This window comes from Lycorma delicatula, chromosome 1 (assembly GCF_047948215.1).
Source record: "Lycorma delicatula isolate Av1 chromosome 1, ASM4794821v1, whole genome shotgun sequence".
In the NCBI taxonomy this organism is placed as follows: domain Eukaryota; kingdom Metazoa; phylum Arthropoda; class Insecta; order Hemiptera; family Fulgoridae; genus Lycorma; species Lycorma delicatula.
The window spans coordinates 236,056,479-236,078,923 of NC_134455.1; the positions used below are offsets into that span (position 1 = coordinate 236,056,479).

The following is a 22,445-nucleotide window of genomic DNA, read 5'->3' on the forward strand; positions in this document are numbered from 1 at the left end:
AAATTGTGGGTCTAAAAAGTTTAGGTCTATCCAAAAAATAATAGGAAGATAATTGTGTGTGTGTGTGTGTGTAGGTGTGTTTATGTGTGTGTAGATAAAAATTTTGAGCTGACGGTGGTTTTGGGGACTGGGGAATGTGAAACGCGAAGATATGTCGAAATTTTCCGGAACTCGATTCATGGTACCCATTATAATAGGTAGCTTTCTCATGAAATCTACCTAAAAGAGAATTTACAGATCAATCTTTTTTTTTACGGATCAACCTTGATTGTCTTCATATATTTGATTGTTCTTGCTACCAGCAATGTATGAAAATTTGTATAAAACTTTATCCAAAAAGTTAATTAATGTTATCGTAATGATTACATGACGTAGTTTTAGATCAAATATGTTTACGATAACCTTTTTTTCCGTTTGGCTAATGACAATAAAATAATAATTATTATAATTACAAAATTAATTTTAAAAATAAATAGTTTATTACATACTTATAAATCAGAGAAATAAACGTAACAATGGAATGATAAAAATAATGAGTATAAGTTAATAAATACTCGTTTATTTATAAATCGAAATGAAATGTATTATTTTAAACTTGTTAAGAAAATATATAAACATTCAAAACAAAAGATTTATTTAAATATCTAAAGTAAGTTAATTTTTATAAATTTATTTTTACTATCCACGACAATCGGTGATAAAAAATCATTAAAATCATATACTTGTTAAAACGGCAAACCGAACAAAAATTACATAAATTAAACGTTTTTATCATAAGTTTCCATGTTCTCTATCCCTCTTGTCGCTATCATCATTGATTAGTGTTGTTGTCCTCTATCTTCTATCTGATTTAAGTCTGACCGTTTTTAAAAAATTATTCGAAATTTTGTTCGATTTGAATTATAACTGATGATTTAGGATTTCGTAGTTGTATATATATAAATATATATTTTATTATTATTATTTTCAGAATGTGAAGGTCCTTCTGTATACCTAAATTATCAAGTATGTATTATGATAGTGTTGTCAATTTCGGTGGATCTGTGTTTTATATATAAGATGTAATCGCAAATGTTGGTCTTATGTAACGTTGCAGAGGTCGTTTAAAAATACTCATGATTTTCCATGTCTTTGTTTTATGTGTATGTCCATATAGAAATTGTAAGTAACGATCTGAAAACAATTTTGTAATTATTAGCAGGAAGTTAATGCTTACATTTAATTTAAACGACAATTAGTTAAATAATTGAAATGTTAATTTATCTTAATACTTTACTTTTCATTTACTCGTTAATAGTAAATATTAAATTGAAATGATTCCAATATTTTCTGTTGGAATCAATCGTGTAAAATAAGTTACACCATACTAAAGATAGAAATCTGAATGAAAAATGTTTTGAAGTTTCTCAGAATATCTTGTAGTAATAGGTCGTTACTCAGAATATTACTTCATGCCCTAAAATATAGTTTGATACTATTCTTATTTTCAAAAATATGAAAATCATGCTAAACTGCATTTATTTATCGAAAAAAATAAAAAACAAAAGGGAATTTCTTGTAAAAAAAATGTAGACCAAATAACTCCATATTTCAAATGAATAAAAATGTAATTCTAGTAATTAATAATGATGTGATTTTCTGAAGCACAATTAGGTGATCATAAACTTATTTCTTTGCTGAATCATAAAATCAATTCAGTTTTTTCTATTATCCTCATATTTTGAATTTCAACCCTTCAAAAATAGCACGAAAATTCTAACTTTTATGATTACAATGTAAGATGTATTTTAAAATTATAATGTACATAATCGCTCTTAACTATTTCTTTATTCGAGCAATAACTATCATGTAAGAAAAGACAAAAATAAATAAAATGTAAATTTTACCTATTTTTCAGATATATTTTTGTATTACTGAAAAAATACTTTTTCTTTCTTGCACAGATCCTCTTTTGTTAAAATCAGCAGTAGTCGACAATCACAGATTCGTTCCATTTGCCATGTCAATGCTGATCTGTTTGTAATTTAGCTTGATGGAACCGTTTACCTTGCTCTTTATTAAAAATTTGCTATTATGAAGGTCATCTTGCCTTGCCTTCAAGATGAAGGCTCAATCAGAATGAGTGTAAAGAATGAATTTTCAGTGACATGTTGAACCAAATGTTTACAGGTCTCTAAGGGTTTCTCCATTAACAGATTACTATTTGTAGTTTTTATTGTTTCCAAAAAAATCTTAAATAACTTCTTTCACTGATTTCCACATTGTTAATTCCATAATATTCAATTTGGAATAAAATATGTGTTTACTTATTAATTTTGTAATTACAGGCCCAATGACAATACCTTATTCAATTTAGCACTAGTAATTGAAGTAAAGCTTTATCGCGAAAAACCTGAATTAAACATTTAAAGCTCCGCCATAACTATATAATACTTTCACAAAATTCTTCATTCGTCCTAGTTTTTATATTGACGTAGTAAAATAGCTCGATGAAGCTAAATAAGTGAAGTAATTTTAACAGTTTGATTTTTTGGAGTAGGATTGTTTATTTTTGGCCAGTTTCTTAATAAGTAATGTTGATTGATAGCTGAACTGGTTCATAAACACAAGAAACAACAGCCTTTAATAAAGCCAAACTGTCGATCGAACAGAATTGTCTAATTAATTCCACTCTTTCAATCTTAAATATTGGAGTTCTGGTTGTGAGTTGAGTATTTAATCCATATGACTTTTCTTTTTTTTTATAATGATGGTGACACTGGTTTTTTTTTTTTAAATTAGATAAATAAATTGGAACTGAACACATGTAAATAAACTTAAATCTAATTTTTATGTTTAATCTTACAATAAAATAAGTCTGTCAGTAGATATTTCTGCTATGGTGCCAGCAGAACCCTCACTAGAATAAAATATTTCTTGCCAAACCGCTGCTGCTTATACAATCGTATAATCTTCACCATGAAATACCCACCTCATTGCTGATGGAACACTTGGGAAAATAATACTGGTATAAGCATTAAAAAAAAAAAATACACGTCGTTTTGTAACTGTCGCCACAATGATTTGTAGGTTATTCCAAAATGATTGGTATTACAATGATTTACAACACAGCAAAAAAGGCAAAGGCAACCCAGTAGTTGCAAGCATTACAACCACTTGGTTAGGTTAACGTAACACCTATTGCATACTTTGTGGAGCGCAGATACTATCTTAGTCTCCCAAAAGACAATCAAAATTAGGATAATAAGTAATTTCTAGCTGTGTTGATACTGGTATACATTAAATTTTCGTAATGAATGTTCCCGACAATAAAAAAAGTAAAACATCTGGAGAATTATTACAAGCACCTTTACTATTTATACTGTAAGATCCAAAAGAAATTTTGAACTTTTAATCTGAATTTAATTCTATTTATTTCAAACAAGCAAATACTTATTGAATCAGTTACGACTAGTTAGTAAAAGTACCTTCTTCGATATGCAAAAGAATGCGGTCGGTCTTATAACTCAAATATAAGTTACCTCAAGTTGTAAAGTAGATTTCCGAAAATGTTATCAATATGAAAAATCGATGACTACATATATAATGTTGGATTAATGTGAGAATTATTTTTATAATAGAGATATAACTGTAGATCTCAGACCTCCGGAACATATGCTCTCTGCTTGGATATAAAGGCTTTTGTTACGAAAATGTATATTTAGCCACAGATAACAGAATAAAAACTCTAGAATTATGGAAGTGAAACGTCTGAATTGTTTTTCTCAAATAACTATTATTACGTTTCATAAATAAGTTTCACCATTCACGTACATTTCATACACATCTTCACATTATTATCATGTAACTGCTAGTTAAATTGATGCTAATTGCCTAATAAATCTGTGCATCAAGTTAATGTAATCTAGATATTTCTGTATAATTCACAGAATATATATATATATGTATAAATTTAAATACAAATTATAGTCTGTACCAAATTTATAAATGCAACTTTTTTTGATTATTCTGTCCGTTTGCAACAGCATCACGCGAGACCAATTCTACCGATTGATTTAAAATTTTTACGATAAATTCGTGTTTTTACCAGCAAATATTGAGGTTTAATCCCTTGGGGTCGAAGGTGTGAATTTTTTCTCTAGGACGACCATTTAAGACCATTTGTTAATTGTGTAAATTATTTAGTAACTGTATGTTATTTCAAAGAGGTGTTGTCTATGTAGATATAATAATTAATGAAGGTATACTAAGCTGAATCCATTTCTATAGAGTTACTTTTTATATAAAGTAAAATTTATCAGACAATTCAAATGTTATCTAAAATTATTTGAGATATATTTCCCCACATTTGTGCAATTCTTGGTAAGCATTGCAGTAGCCGCAATGAAGCCTAAAAGGCTTCATAAAAGTGATGTGCTGAATTTCAGTAAACACGCACAATAATTTGCAATTGCTAATTACAATTTATTACAGTTCATTATATTTCGACGATTGTATAACACAAAAAAAAGTTCAGTATTTTTATGAATAATATCAGTGGAGGTTTTTTATACAGTAAACCAATCATTTATATCTGAACATCATGGCATAAATGTTCGTTTGAAAATATTTTAGATTTGTAAAAATTCAAATTTATCTATAAAAGTCTTGAATGATAATAGTAAATACAATCCCGAATTATATTTATGTATTGCATAAATGCTATTTTCAGAATAAATTATTACGTATTGCTTTACACAAAATACAATATATTTAAGCCGTAAAATGATTAATTTATTAAAATATATAATGGTGAATATTTTAAAATATTTCTAAAATTTCAATTTTTTGGTTTGATTACATTGAAAATTTCGTTTCATACCTGTTAATTTCTGTTACATTTTGATATGTTTTGTTTTCAATAAAATTCAAAATACTTAGGTGTGAAATTAGTTTCTATGGACTTTAGTCATATGAATTTACTCAGAATCAAATTCTGTACACGTTTTCTTAAAAATTTTTATATTTATGTTAACATATTAATTTGATTTTCGACCGAATCTTTTCTTTTACGCCTCATGTTTCTGGAAACCTATTGAAAAAACATTCTAAAAATAAAAATGGTCTATTCTAGTTTTTTCCAATTATCTTGATCAGATTTCTTGTAAAACCACTAAACATTCTCTTACTTTGGGTTACAAGAATTACAGTCGGGCTTAAATTTTTCGATGGCGTTAAAATCAGGTTGAAATCTTTCGAAAGTCTTCCTTGGGTAACGAAGCTTTTCTGATCCAGTATTTAAATGAAATCTTCTTTATTTCCATCATAAATACATGTTTTGAAAATTTGTTATATCCTTTGTTATGAATCGTAGTGTACGTATATTTGTTGGTTGTAATCGAAAATATTGTAAAGTAAAAATTAACAGAAAGAAACATTAATAATTTTTTTATTTAAACGAAAATTAGCTAAATAATTGAATTATTTATTTGTCGAAATATTTGACTTTCCATTTGAATGTTAATAATTTACATTAAAATGAATAGATTATAATACTTTCTGGTGGAACCAATCGTGTAAAATAAATTGTAGCATTCTAAATATAGAAATCTAAATGAAATGAAAAATTTCCCACATTATCTTATAGTAATTGGTCTTAACTCAGAATGTTACTTTGTTTTCCACAATATGGTTCGATACTGTTCTTGTTCTCAAAAACATGATAATCATGTTAGGTACGCTGCCTGTATTTACCGAAAACAATGAAAGAAACCAGCCAATGTTTTATAAAATAATGTAGGATTAACGAAATGTATAAGTCAAGTGACTAAATATTTTATTGTATTGAATAATATTGTTTTTATTTACCGAAAATTATACTTGTCACTATATTTCCTTAAGTTAAATAGAAAAAATAAAAATAAACGGTAATTCGTCCATAACAATAAACAATCAATTATTATTGTCTTTGATCTCAAAAAAAGGAAATAATTATCTTACGAAATTAACGGTTTCATCATAAAATAATTTGTAATCACTCACGTGATAAGAAACTGGTTAAAATTAAATTATCAATTAGGGTTACTAAAGTGCAATGTTGCAGAATTGGAAGATGTTTCATCAGTAGTATCAAGGGGTCATATAAAGGTGATACGGTAACGATAAAATTAGAATCTGCAATGTATATAAAGGTCGATGCCGGGTGGTGAAGGTGTCACAGTCATCATGAAGTACTCGGCAACTCTACTTTTGGCAGTTTTTAGCCTAACCGCAGCATCTGTCCTGCAAAAAAAGGAAGATGTTGCAGGCTACAATAATTACAACAACAACAACCAAAACAACAATAATAACAACGGCTACAACAACCAAGGTAAGCGTTAATCATACTTAATGGCTATTTGTCCTAATCGAAATTACCTTTTTTGTAACTTTAATGGTTTATAATAATTAAATTTCTCATAGCAACGCTGTAGTGCAATTCCCTTCTTTCCATTATTAAACTTATAAATTGTTACCATTCATTGCACGAAACTAAATTTATTAATTTCCTAAACGCTAAACAAATATTGGAAATCGAACCTTTGTTACTATAGTACTAGTATTTTATTAATTTGTGTTAAAAAATACTTATATTTTATAAATTTCCTTACATAAAAATAGATACTTTAAAATATTTTTTCCGCAAAATATCCTAATATCGACAAAGGAAAATAAACTCTTGCAAGAAAAATAAACTGATAATGCTAAAATCGGTAAAGCATTTTCCTTTAATACTAAACAATACATAATTTATAGCTTCAAAAAATTCCATATATCTAAGCCCAAACAGCCTAAGAAAAATAAATGTGAACGGAAAGAATTTTATGACATAAATATGTAACGATAGTGTAAGGCAAAAATAATTTAAATTGAAAAACTGTACATTTATCACGAGATAAAAACAATTTTATTTATCCTGATTATAAAATAAGACTACAAAAACAATGGAATGTAGTGGATTTATATTGCTAGAACGAAACCTGAAACTTTTTAATTTCTTTCACAAAAGATTCTATTACTTTAATAAGAACAGTAAATTGTTATTCATTTCTCATATATATTTTCTAAAAAGTTGCTTCGTTTATATATATATTTCAATAAAATTCTACTCAGAAACTACAATTTTTTTTTAAATGATATATATTGTAGATTATTATTTTAAGATGTCAAAATAATAAGAGAGCCCTATGTTAAAGGATAAAATAGATGTTTTTTTTTTTAAATTTCACAAAACATAACTTATTTTTCTTGAAAGAAAAAATAACAATAATAAACATCCCTTAAATAGAGATCCGAGTTCAAAATTCTAAAGCAATTTAAAGCTTTATGTATATAAAACCGAAGAAATCATGAAATTTTATTACTTAAAAAAGGAATATAATACAACTCGCCCCTGCCATCCACTTACATACTTAGTCGTATTTTTAAAATCAATTCATTCTACTCTGAATCAGGAAAGAGGAAATTAAATTAACAAGCGATACAGAAAAAACTACACAATTGAAATATTTTCATTTATGAAAAATAAAATTTTATTTTATTTTATTATTTTTTAAAAGTATGTTTCAGAATTAATAAAATTCCATTTCCACTCTTCAATTAATGACTATATTCAGTTGAACCTGTTTAAAAACAAACACATTTTGATAACATTCTTTCTAATTGTAATCTTTTATATTTTTCTAGGTTACCAACAATTTTTTGAAAAACAGTTCGATGTTGTGAGACTACTGTCTAATTTGCAGCATAATAATCCTTACCATGATCTTGTTCAACTCGGAAGAAATTTCAATCCGTTCCGAAATGTTAACAGGTTTTACGTAAGTAATATTTAATTTAATAACGTAGTTACATTTAAAAACATACAGTTTAAACCACTTTTTCCCAGTATTGGGCCAACATCCTATCAAATGTTACAACACAAATATTACAATAATATTAGATAATTTAAAAATTCAGTATTGTGGTGCATATTTTGGGTAAAATTAAAAAAAAATTTAATTCTTTCGTCAAAACGATCAAGAATCCCATCATCGTTATTAATATTCTAATGTAATTAACTCGTGTTGTAATGATAGAACAACAGTTGTCAGACCACATTTAATTTGACGTGCGATGATTAAATTTTTCCGGTGAATAAGATATAAAAGAAAAAACTTCGAATTCAAATAAGGGTAAGAAGCCTTCGTTAATCAAACTGCAAACAAATCGGCCATTATTCACATGTAACCTCGTAACCAACTATTTCTTTCTAACTGTAATCTTTTATATTTTTCTAGGTTACCACCAATTTTTTGAAAAACAGTTCGACGTTGTGGGACTACTGTCTAATTTGCAGCATAATAATCCTTACCATGATCTTGTTCAACTCGGAAGAAATTTATAGTACGAGTATATTATAGTATAGTATAGTACAATAATACGAGTATATGAAGTTAGGACAATTATATGATGCACCTAATTCAAAAATATTTGTTCCGAGTTTAATAATTTTTTTTTCTTTAATTTCTTTTTGTTTTTTGAATAATTGATTTTTGTATACAGATGGTTTATTATTTTTTATTTTTTTTTATTTGGGGTTATTTCTTAGTTTTTATAATTGATAAGATAAAGTGAATCTTTTTAACTGAAAGGGAAGAAAATTGAATGGCAATGTTGAAAGTCTCAGTAATATAAATATCAGTTACTATTTTTGCCTGAGTAATTATTTAATAATTAAAAATAGAATAACGAACACTGGCAGGCTCTTTGATAGGGCATAAATTGATTACGTATCAGTTAATTTTTAGCTGTACAGAGTATAATATTTCAAGTGCCATACGTAAAGAATTACAATATGTAAAGAGAAATAATTTTAAAACTTAATTCAACATTAAAATCAAAAGGAAAAGTACTCATTACACGCAGTTAATACACTTCTATTTTTTTTTTCAGAACCAACCCGCTGTCAACCACTTCTTGAACAACTTTGCACAAAATAATTTCCTCCCGAATGACGAAGTTTTTACACCAACCAGCCAACAACACCAGAATCAGGCAGCACAGCTATTCCACTTTTTCTACAGCGCTCAGGACTGGAACACATTTAAAGCTGCCGCCGCTTGGGCCAGAGAGAGGTTCAATCCACAGCAGTTTGCTTACGCTTTCTCAGCTGCAGTCCTCAACCATCCAGCCACTCAAGGGGTTGTCGTACCTGCTCTCTATGAAGTCGTACCTCATGATTTTGTTCCGGCTACAGCATTCCACCAGATTTATAAAGCAAAATTCCAAGGTAAATTAACTAAATGCAGTAGGCCTAATTAAAGGAACTTTGTTTCTGTTGTTTGTGATTTTATCCATTACCTATCAGAATTTATTACACAATTAATGCATGTATCTCATCTCAATTTTTCAATTCCTTATACTTTGCATCATATTTAAACTACCATCTAATTTATGGCTACCGATTAGGTGTTGTTTTTCATTTAATATATTTTTAAAGTACTATCAGAAAACCTTAATTTTTTTATTTACTGTTTGGATTTAACGTGTTCATAGATGTTTAATCCACAAAATAAAATTTAAGATTCGCTATCATTCACGAAAGCATAAATACAAAATAGAGTATATTGAATTACAAAATACGATACATATGTTTTTTTTTTTTTGATTTAATACTATAAAAGTTATAAAACGATAAACTACGCTAGCATGTATTTACTTATACAAAAAAAGGTAGTTTTTATTTTTTTACAGTGCGTTCATTTTACCCAAAAGTAAAACGATGTATTTGGAAGTAGGTAGAAGGAAGTTTTTTCTATCTTATATTTTGTCTGAAATAATATTGTTGTTACAGGATACCAGTTCGCAAATGTTTTTGCCAATTATACAAATCAGAATGAAAATAACGAATACTACAGTTACTTCTACAATAACAACAATGGCCAAAATAATAACAACAACAACGAAAATTATGGAAATTATGGTCCACACAATCCAAACGCTGTTTTCGCTGTTAATGACGGCTCCCAGGACAACAACGCAGGAACACCCGAAAACCCAGAAAATCGTGTGAGCTACTTCACTGAAGACGTCGGAATCAACGCTTACCACGCTGGATTCCACGTTCAAAATCCTGCTTTCTTTGGTGCAAATAATAATAACGATTACTTTGATACCATCTTCAACAACAATTACAATAATAACAATCAAAATTACAACAACAACAACAATTATTATTATAACTACAAGGCGACCAAACGCGGAGAGGCATTCTACTACGCACACCAACAGTTCTACGCACGTTACGTCCTCGAAAGGCTCTCCAATAATCTTCCAATCCCGCAGCCAATCAACTTTAACGATAAGATTCAGGTAAAACAATTATAAAAATTAATCGTGTAAATTGCCAAGTAGTTTTTAATTATTTAATACTTATTTTATTACTATTCTTACATACTAGAAAATGTTTTATTTTTTATTTTTTTTTTATTAAAATATAGAAAAGCTTTAAATGTTGTAATGCAATGTATACTACACAAAGTTTTCACCACCATATAAATTTCAAATAAATAGCGTATTTTCTGACTTTAATTAATAATAAATAATAATTATAATAAAGTTTTCTATTCTCATCGGTAAATAAGGAATCGTAGGATTATAACATTTTTTTTTTTTTTGTTTTATCTACATGGATTTATTATATATTTTTCCTTTAAAAAATTTCAGCCTGGCTACAACCCAAATCTTCAGTACGCCAACGGTCAAGCAGTACCTGCTCGTCCACCAAATACTTACTTCCAGCAACAACAGAAAAACAGCAATAACAACAACAATAACGCTCAAGAACCAAACAACAACCAAGCACAGAATCCTCAAGTCTACGAACAACGTCTACAAGAGGTCGCCGATACCGGTTTCGTTGTAAACGTAAGTGTTCTTGCACACGCTACTTCTTCCTGCATTCTCTTAAATATAGCTGCATGTACTTGTATGAGTGTGTATACACTCATGAATAAACAAAGAATCGTGTATTTATATCGATATGTAAATTTTACAGCCAGATGGTAGCAAGACTAACATCTACAACCAGTATGGTATTGGAGTGTTAGCCAACATTGCCGCTAATCCTGCTGATTCTCCAAACTCTGCCTACTACGGTAACTATTTTGCTGCTGGTAAGAACGCCATCGGATTCATCGTCGATCCTAACAACCAGAACGGAGTAGCCCCAGGCCCTGCCGCCAACTACGCTACGGCCCCAAGGGATCCAGCTTACTACCAGTTTTTAGCTAAACTGAATCAGATATTTTACAACTTCCAGAACAATCTTGGACCTTACAGCCCTAACGAGGTATTGCTCAGTAACACAAATAACATCTTTATTTAGTTTTTTAGTTTTGTTATAATCATCTAAAAATTATTCATTATTAATTTTTTTTGTCATTTTCCCCGTTTGCCTACCATGAAATTCAGATATGGGTAGCCTGCTTGCTATCATTGGCCTTGGCAATACTGTTTTCTTTTATGCGATGGCTGAGGTAACTGTACTGCTATTTAATTCGGTACTCCTTTGGATTCCGACAAACAAATTTAAAAATTTTTTTTAAATTTAATACTTGTAAAATAGCTTGATATTATTGCTTAAAATTAGAAATTTAAATAATAATATAATCTATCAAAATTGAATCTTAAGATTGACTCGCTTCGTTCGTTAGTAATATTACTAGCTGAAAACTACAAAAGAATATTGATTCTCTAATCCATTTACTCTCCCAATCCTTTGACTCGCTAACATACTCTCGCTACTGAAGGTTACCGAACGAAGCGAGCATAGGTTTGGTTAGATTATATTTATAATAACGTGATAATTGTAGATTATCACGTTATTTACGTGATAATTAAATAATAATAAATAGCTTGTAACAATCTAATTTACAAGTATGAAGTAAAAAAATATATATTTCTCAATTTTCTATCGGATTCCGAAAAAGTATCGTAAATTCATATAAAATATCAAACGGATATATAACACAAGAAATAAACGTTATAAACTAAGATTTTTAATAGGTAAATATCTTTTTAATCGATCAAATAATTTACACAATAATAAACATTCAAGATATTTTATAAAAAGAATTAATTCCAATGCAGAATTATACATACGTACAGCTTCTTAGTAAAAATAAAAGTATTCATTCTCTAAAAATAGCTAGTAAGATAAAAAGCCAAAATTTTAGTATAATAATCGACGGAGTGAAGAAAATATAAAAATTCTTCCTTCTCCCTGCTAATCTGTGAATGTATGTTGAAAGGGGAGCAATTCTAAATGTATTTTATAATGTATCAACACTTTAATCTACAATAACGTAATAGCAAATAATTTCTTATTTTACAGATTAATTTCCCTGGGGTGAAAATTCAGAGCTTCGACGTTTCACGTTTAGTCACCTACTTCGATTATTTCAACGTAAACGTAGACAATGCAGTAAATAATCACAACAACAACAACAACAATAACAACAACGACAACCAGAATTTTAATAACAACAATGGCCAATACAACGTTAAATTCCAGAGATTGACCAACCAACCCTTCAACTACAAGTTAAACGTCCAGAGTAACAGAAATGCAAACGCCGTCGTCCGTGTCTTCATCGGTCCCAAATACGATTCCAATGGACAACAATTCACTCTCCCACAAGCCAGCCAGTACTTTGTACAGCTTGATCAATTCACAGTCCGCTGTATGTATATATTTCTAATCATACCTAAGTTAAACGTAATTTAATATAGATTTTAAATAGTAAACCTAGCTTAATATAAAATTTAATCTTCATAACAGATTGCAGCACCCTTGATCGATGAAGGAAGCGTTAAACATGTAACATTAGGTGGCACTAACGCAATTGGTTGAATATATAGTTTCGCTGAACTTCTCAACTTATTACTCAAAATTCAAAAGGGTTAAACTTATAAGGTTCTTAATATATTACACTTGAATATCGGAAATTGTTTTTATATATATATTTAGTACATTTTAAGCTATATGATTACCTTTCATCGTAAAATAATATGTCTGGGCGTACTGGAAATAACTAATATACAAATTGTATCTTTTTATATAATAATTTTTTCATTTTCATTTTTTTTTTAACATTCTTTTTACTTAATTATTTGCAGTGAATAATGGCCAAAACGTATTTCAGAGAAATTCTCAGCAGTCTCCACTTTATGTAAGTGATGCTCCAAGCTTCCAGCAGATTTACAACCAACTTCAACAAGCAAAACAAGGAAACCAACCTTTCTACGGCAATCAGGTTTGTAATCACATTAGTAATAAATCTGTATTTTTACGACTGTAATATCTTAAAAATAAACGTAATAAAAATAATTTATATTCACAAAAATAAATAATACTTCACTGGAGGAGAATGTATTGAACAAAATATATTTTGATCAATTACAAGAGGTCAAATTGAACAAAAGGATCTGCAATTGATCAAAATATATTTTGATCAATTCCATTTTAGAGTAAATCTACAGATTTAATTAGAGTAGCCCAACAAAATTAGAGCTAAAATAATATACAGTTCAAAAATTCGCTCCTTGATGTTTGAAATATTGTTAATTCACTCTGATCATAATAATTATAACAATCAAGGTAGTTGTGCTTTTGCATTCCATTTTGTTAGGATACTCTAACTAGAAAAGTTAACATTTCTTATAATTATAACTTTGTTTTTTTTCTTCAAATATATATTTTTTATTTTTCATTGCTAATAAGTTTGAAGCCGTAAATTATTCAAATGCTCTGTGTATTTTTTTATATAACTGCAAATTATTAGGACTAAATATCTTTTTATTTGTGATAAATAATAATTACCGTCGTTCCTGTAATCTAAATATCTGCTTTTCTTTGCAGGCTGGTAATAGCTTCTGGGGATTCCCTAAACGTGCTCAGCTACCGAAAGGTAAGGCTAGCGGACAAGAATTCGTCTTTTATGCTATTATCACCGAGGCAAATCCAAATAACAACAACTACGTAAACTTCAACAACAATCAGAATTACAATAACCAATCTGATAGCAACAACCAGAATAACAATAACCAATCTGATAGCAACAACCAGAATGATAACAGCCAGTTTGATAACGATAACCAATTTTACAACAACAACAACCAATACAACGACAACAATAACCAGAATAACAATGCAGATTACTACAACAACCCGGTGTACGATATTCAGTTCTACGATAATAAATCTCTTGGTTTCCCATTTAACAGACCAGTACAAGATGCCTACTACAGCACCCCAAACCAGTACTTCAAGACTGTAACCATCTACCATAAATCACAACACAACAATAACTAATAAAATATGTGTACTTGTTAACTGTTAGTAAATGCAGTTAATAAAAATACGTATTTGCAATCGTTTTTGTTCATGTATAATTAAAATTAATAAAAGCAATTTATTAAGTAGTACGTATGCTTTCTTTTTCTTTATTCTCGATGAAATAAATACATATAGTTCTTTTTTATGTGTGGCTGTAGTGTGTGAATTCAATTTACAAAAAATTGTTGGGTATGTGTGTTAGTTTTGCACAGCACACAACCCCTACTTGAAACTTCAAATAAGATATATCGGATTTTAGATGTAACTGCAGTAATATAATCTTAATTTGTTTCAATATCTTCGCGGTTTTTCTTAAACCTTATATCTACATAGCTTTACTTATTTTATAAAATAACCAAATAAAAAAACAAGAGAGGCACCAGCTGAATGGATACCACGGAAACAGACCGGTAAAAATATTGAAAATTTTATAATCCAGTCTTTTCAAAAGTTCATTGAAGAACGTAATACTTGGATGCTCGTAATAAGTAGCTGTCTTATAATAATATTAATAATTTTATAATAATAATAATGCACAGCCTTCGTAGAACATAAATTATACATTAATAGAAAATAAAAAACCAAAAAGTATATTTTTCCAACACCACATATAATGAAAGTCGACCGATCAGTTACATTTATCAGTATTTTAAAAATTTGATGCGGACACCACATGACTTCTTTGTACGCCTATTAAATAACATATACAAAATTTTAAAAGTTTTTTATTGTTACTATTTAACTATTATTTATTGTAAAACCTTTTCTACAATAAACGTTTTTTTTTGGATTTGGGGCTTTTTTGGACACATTTGTTTCATTGTAATGCAATAAAAAGGTGAGGTGCACAACTAGATGTTACAGCAGTCCTAAATCCAAAATTAAAACTTATTACGGCTAATCGTTTTTGAGTTATGCAAGATACATACGAACATACATAAATACGTATGTGCAGAAGTCACGCCAAAACTAGTCAAAATGGATCCTGAGATGATCAAAATGGATATTTCCTTTGAAATCTGAAAACTGAAACTTTTCGAGATCACAATACGTCCTTCACTTTGTACAAGAATGTAATAATAATAATATAATAATTACCACACCCTCAATTAGAAAACCAGTCAACGGTATTAAGAAAAAGAAACTAATAAATAATTGAGGCATAAAATCTTATTACACAAAAGACAATTAAACGTAATCATCAATAATTAAATAGTAATTTGAAACCATTTCCCCTATACATATGAAAAGAAAAATTAATTTACATTCTCCTCTCATATAATAATTATTAGCATAATTTATAATAAAGAAACTTCTAATAAAACTATTAGTAATATAATATGGTAAAATAATTTTTACCATACCACATAAGGTCTCTAAGAAAAACAACAAAACAAAAGGTCTACGATGATTAAATACTAATTTTTTACCCTTCAAATAACTAATATGCTCATTTAGTTTCATATTTAGATTTCATCTATATATAATTACAGAATATTATCAAATGAGAGAGCTCAGTAAATTCTCCCACTTGACGCCCTTATGTGTCTCAAAACTGTCCAATAAATCTTGAAGATTCCTAGCATCGGCAGACTACCGTTATACAAACTCTTCAAAACATCAATAATCTTTTGTAAAGGAATTCTTAAACAGTGAAGCTAATGATACAATGCATCCGGATCGACACAATCAAGAGAAACAAGCCCACAAAAAAGTGAATAATTTAGTTTGTTCAAAAATTTAATTGAAACAGCGTTTATAATCGTGAAGATATGATCTACCATTAGAAAAGAGATATTCAGAAAAGTTTTTATGGTTTCAGAAAGCTACATTAAGATTTTCTAAAGCCTGCTTGAATCTGCTTAAAAAAAGTTTGGCATCTCTATCCATTTTTCAAGTCTCAAGTCTGTCTAGACAGAAATCCGTAAAATATCTTCCAAATGCAATTACTAAATGATATGTCTGTATAACCTCTATAATTTCACAATCCACTAAATCACTTTTATTAAATATTGGAAAAAATCGATTTCTTTAAATTTTTTTTGCCCATGTCCTTCTTTTTACGGTATAATAAATTTTCAGTAAATTTCGAGAAAAGAGTCTGAAGGATTTTTGTAAACCTCACGTTGAATATAGTCACCTCAGGTGTTTTATCATTTTTAACTTTATAAATTTGTTACTACAAAGCCTGTCTTAATTGTATTTACTACCCATGGCTAGACATGTGAAATTTTAATTGGACTAGAAAAAACAGGGTACAGCAGACTTTGAAAATGCACATACATATTATTCATTTCGATACTACTTTCTAATGTAGAACTTCTTTCTGTTTAAAACTGCTTTCCCAACCCTACGTAAACCTGCAACAATCGATTAATTCAGACTTCCTAGTGTTTACTTTTTTATCTGCATACATTTTTATAAAAATTCTTAAAATTTAAATGCTGTTTCATGTAATTAGAATTTTTCTTTATTTTTGCACATGAGTAGTTTATAAACTCTTGATGGTGCCGTTAAGTATTTGAATCGTACCATTCTTGTTTAACATTTTATTTATAATTTACTATTTTTATCTCGTTCAACAGATTTCTATGAAAAATCAAAGTAATATTAAAAGCAACAATCAATATCAATCAACGACTCTGCAATTTCCTCCACAAATTTAGTTTTTTTTAATTCTTTATTTTGAATTTATCATCTCATTTTAGCTTTGGTGATAAAGATAAGATGTTTTCAAATTTATTTGTAGGATTTCCAAACTGCAGTTCTGTTTCTGAAACTACTGGAAAATATCAGAGCACTACATCTTAACGTTCTTAAACACTTCCATGTCCGAAAACACTTTTGGCAAAATTTCACAAAAAAATCAATAATCTTCGGAACCTTGAACTCATGCAAAGGTGAATTCGCCATATTCCTTGTCCTTTGTGAGGCCATTTAGTATTATCATCCCATAACTCTCAAACGGGGAAAGTACGCATCTTCCACTTGTATCAAACAGATCCGCTATTACTTTTTAAGTTCATCATTTTGTTTCTCAACCTTACAATTAATTTTATTCTGCTCTTCGTAATTTATTTATTTTTTCTTTCAAACCTATTTTAATAATTTCTTAAGTTACCTAGTAACTGCAGAGATTCATTTTTATCCATTTTAATACTATCAAGACGGGTTGTGTTCTTATGGAATTAGACAATTACTTTTCAGCTGTACTGAAGCAAAGATAAAATTTATTAAAGTAATTATTTAATCCAAAAAATTTAATCAATTTTTTTTCAAAAAATTTACAAATTAAAAATAAAGTACTTCTAAACAAAATATTTTTGGCAATTAAAAAAGTACGTAGCCTATACAAACTCTATATTTGTATTCATACATATCATCCTCATTCATTCTCTGAAGTAATACCTTACGCTGGTTCCGGAGGCTAAACGGAAAGAGCCTATATAGATAAGACGTAAAATTTAAAGTACTCGATAACAAAATTTATAAGTATCCAGCTTCTTATCTATCTTTTGTTATATCTAATCTGAACAATCAATTAATTACATGAGTTATCGTCACAGCTATCAGAAACGTAAAGTAAAATCCTTACAAAGCGTAACGTATTATACTAAACCTAACCTTAAATTCAATTTTCATTTGATGCCAAATAAATTTTTTTTTAAAACCTGTAATCATATGTTCTCATAATCCGGTTCCTGAAATAACAAATAAAATAAACCCAATATTCCTTATGAAAGGCAAGGTTTCCTGCTAAAATCATAAAATTTCAGAGGCACACTAACATATAACTGTTCATTACGATAGCCTTCTCATAAAATGTCCTCTTCCCAATAAAGTTTAGCTTATATTACAATTTAGAATGACTCATTAGGAAAGAAAATTTGTAAAAACAGGAAGTTCATAAAAACAGATCACATGAATGAGAAAAATATTTTTTAATGAGTGAACCATTTAGTAGTTTTCGTAAATTTTTAACTTTTTTGTACATATTCAGGATATTAAATGACTTGTTCAGGGAAGTCAAATGCTGTATTTAAAACACTGAAAAATTCTTTGGCTTAAGATAGTAATTGCTTTATATTCTGTAGAAGAGAACAACAAAAATATAGTATTTCTAATTTGTTAGGCTAAAGTAATAAAGACTTTAACGTTTCTTTGTTTATACATAATACATGAATCAGGTTTTTAAGAGACTCGTAGACATAAATAATTTATAATGTAGATAGTTCATGTAAAGGATTAATAAATAAGGTTTAAGAATTTTTCCAATAAGAAAAATAAAACTATTATTACATTTTGAATGTACAAGTACAATGATTTTTATGACTTGAAAAACCGTTAACTATTCAGAATAGAGTTTATTTAATAAACATCATTACATTTACAAAACAGTAAAAATGAATAGTCTTTAAAACGTATAAAAAATTGTTTACTTAGGAAGCTTATTGTACAAAATAGAAGCTGAATAATGAAAATAAAAATACGATTTTTCACAATTTAACAAGTAGTGAATGTTAAAAACGGTAATTAAATTTAAATAGCAGATAATTTAATATAATAATACTGTTATATAATACTGTACATATAATATATGTATAATACTGTTTTCACAGTATTTTCTATTTTTATTTTTTAATTTAAATTTTATTTGTATTATTTTATATTTTTGGATTTTTAATTATTTACTTAATTTAACCTAAGACAGAATGTAAATTATGAGTTGTTTGCAATAATAATCTAGTATTTTACACTGTGGTGAGTTATACCTTTAAACTTCTTAAAACTAATTATAATGACTTGTCATAAATCTTTTATATTGCATATTTGTTTCCTTACTTTACTAACAGAAACGCTATTTATGATAAAATTACTTTAGAGTTCTAATAAAAGGGTAACAGTTATGCTAACAACTTTTGGATTATAGTATATTTTAGTAGAGCTTGATAAATAAATATTTTCAAAATTCGTTTTAATAATACGTAAATTAGATAAAAAGAAAACCTCATTTACCTTTAACAAAGTTTTTTTAAAATCAGAAATTTGATAACTTTTGTACCTGCAAATCAACATTATCATAATATATTAACATAGTAAACATGATAAATACAAATACAAAAAAGAAAGCAAAATAAATATATTTTTTTTAATGAAGAAAAGATGAAAAAAAAAATCATGATAACTTAAACTGTTTTTTCTCATCTGTAACACCAACAATCATCTTATATCATCAGGGTTCGTCAGATTTATTATATCATGAGATTAATATATTATTACGCTACAAAAATATATAAACTACAACAATTTATAAAATAACATAACAAAATATAGAAAGTGGATGATATAAAGCCGTATTTGGTTGAGAAAAATGAAAAGCACAGAAACTCGAAAAAGTAGATTTAATTTATTAGCATTAACTTTCAAGGAAGCTAAAAAAATCAAGCTATCCACGTGGTAAGTTATTATTCACAATCATTTTGGATTATCAGACAGATATTAAGAAAAAGCGAGAAAAGACAAAAAAGATTTCCAAAGAAAAGAGTTAAGAATGTTGCCACTTCCCTTTGCTTTCAATTCGTACATCGAATAACAAGAAGGAAACTAAATAAAGGATTAAGAGTGGATTGATAGTTCGGTAGAAAAAAGAAAAATATTAGACCCTCTGTCAATATAGTTACTTCGGTAAAAACTGAGAGTCAGAAGTGATGAATGATGTAAGCCATCATACCCAGCAATTAGTATGGATTCGTTATTGTGTAGGAATTTCAGTGCTACTTCAAATTCAACTTGAATGTAACTAGAAACCACTGAGAAGGTAAAGAACACGATGGTAGAACACAGAAATTGCAGTACATATCACTCAGATAGGAAAATTGTAAAGGTCGGACAAAACGTAGAAACTTATAAACGCCGTCAAGAGCTAAGGAAAATGTTAAAAATTAAGTTTATTGGTACAATAAGGAAGTAAAATGGTTACAAGAGTAAATGGCATCCAGCGAGAATCAATTTTGTTCTTAAAGATAGAGTATAAGACGGAAAAATGGTAAAGAAAAAATGGTTTCGATTAAATGAAACATATAATTGAGGAAGGAAAATCAGGACGTCTCTGAAGCAAAGAGATCTGAGTAGAGTGAGAATGAAGACAAACATTAGAGAGTGAAGACATTACAGAATAAAGAAGTGCATCTAGCCAATCAAAAGTCCGATGACAAAAAACTATTGTTGGAAATATAATACAAAACTCATTAAACTTGCCAAAAGTACCTTCTATTTGTTTTTATTAATAATATTATTATTAATTTTTTTAACATCTCGGGTTATTGTTAAACACTGTAAGCTGTCTAGCTGTTATTAGTGAGCAGTGATTTTGCATACCGCACCAGTTACAGGCATTATATTAATGATATTATATAGAAAGAAAAGTTACATTATAAAGACCAACAAGTCAACCTAATCTAACGAAAACTGCCCAAGATGAATGTAAATTTTAAAACTCATTTATTCAAAATATTTGTTTATTAATTACAGATAAAATGAAAGAGAATGACAGCGTTACGAACTGCATGAAACGGCAAGATTTTTCCGACAGAATTAGATTCGTTATACAAATAAAAACAGTCTCTAGTTAATAAAAAATTTTAAATTGCAGAAACTATTATAAATAGAAATTTTCCTTTTCATATTTTATTTTCTTGTTAACACAATTTAAACTATCATTGTGTTATATGTTTGTTGAAGTATTGAAATGATATAATACTAGATTCGTAGGCTCAAACCAAATTTCACTGAACTACGAATTTAATTTGAAAATAATTTCATATTCAGTGCCGTGCCTCTTTTTCGTAAACATATTGAATATTATTGAACACATTATTCCCTGCTATATTTTAATAATAAAATAAATATATATTTTATGTATTATAAGATACATAAACACGTGCCCTTTGAAATTAAAAAGGGTTTACTCTCAGATCAATAGATCAGTTATAAGAGCATTCTTAGATCATTATAAAGACCGTTAACACAATCTCTTTACACTTACTTAACAATTTTAATTTTAACCATTTTTCTTGCCGTATTTGATTATATTCAGCATTAAGTAGATGTAAAAGTAATAATAATAATATTAAAAATAATCGGTCTTTCTACTGTTTGTTGTAGTATTTTCTGTGACAACGGCATTTAATCATATATTTTATAGATCACCGAGTTGACCTGTGGCTTATATGTACAAGATTGAATGAGCAACATGATAAATTTCCGTTTTGATATCTATATACGGTCTCATCCCCCTCGGAATTGTTAGGCGATAAAATATGATACTACACGCCTAGCAACATAAAGAACAATAGTGTCGTTTATGTTCGCTGTAAAAAAAAGTGTCATCCTTATCAAGGTCACATTATCAACACAATTGCATTCCGTTTCAGGGCAATCCAACCTCATTTCTAAGCATCTATGATTAAAGGGAGTAACTTTTTTGTTTAAATATTTATTTTTTGTTTCATTCAACGTAGGTAACTCAAATTTTTTTATCCCATTACACATTTTTTAAGAAATTGATAATTTGCGTATTAAAATTTTATATTTTATTACTAAGTAAGGGATAGTTAATTAGTTACCGCCATGAAATTTTCCAGATTTTCATATTTACTTATTATCATTGACAGACAAATGCCCTAGTTATCCACAATTTTAATATAGATAAATACTATATAATGAAACAAAAAACTGACTATCTACAACCAAGCTTACTATTAGCTTATCCAGATGCTAAAACCCTCAGTTACTTTAAAAATGTAGAGATTAAACATTTTTCATTCACTTACTGTTCATTTTTTTTTTTATTTCTCAGATACATAAAATGTTATGATTACAAAACTATTACACATTGTTTAATTGACTAAAATACCTTTATACAGAGTAATATCTCGGCATAACTGAAACAAATCAGTTTTTATTGTATAACTTCCCATTTTATTACTTCATAAAAGAATCGATTTGCTTGCCAATGTAAATTAAACAATAATAATAATAATAGCAT

General features: G+C 28.2%; 1 protein-coding gene across 1 annotated transcript; it reads left to right on the forward strand.

Moving 5' to 3' along the window:
- The first annotated feature begins 6,171 nt into the window (after window positions 1-6,171).
- On the forward strand, window positions 6,172-14,487 carry LOC142329699 (hexamerin-like). Its single transcript, XM_075374409.1, has 9 exons — window positions 6,172-6,349; window positions 7,705-7,838; window positions 8,953-9,289; window positions 9,854-10,371; window positions 10,726-10,926; window positions 11,057-11,350; window positions 12,395-12,743; window positions 13,180-13,316; window positions 13,922-14,487. The coding sequence occupies exons 1-9, from the start codon at window positions 6,175-6,177 to the stop codon at window positions 14,372-14,374; spliced, it is 2,598 nt and encodes an 865-aa protein (XP_075230524.1). The 5' UTR covers window positions 6,172-6,174; the 3' UTR covers window positions 14,375-14,487.
- Window positions 14,488-22,445: the final 7,958 nt, after the last annotated feature.

Excerpts from the sequence above, each read along its gene's own strand:
- LOC142329699 (XM_075374409.1), top strand. The coding sequence starts at position 6,175 with ATGCCGGGTGGTGAAGGTGTCACAGTCATCATGAAGTACTCGGCAACT. Across the intron at positions 7,839-8,952 it reads GAAATGTTAACAGGTTTTAC|AACCAACCCGCTGTCAACCA; the intron begins GTAAGTAATATT and ends TTTTTTTTTCAG. Across the intron at positions 12,744-13,179 it reads TGATCAATTCACAGTCCGCT|TGAATAATGGCCAAAACGTA; the intron begins GTATGTATATAT and ends AATTATTTGCAG.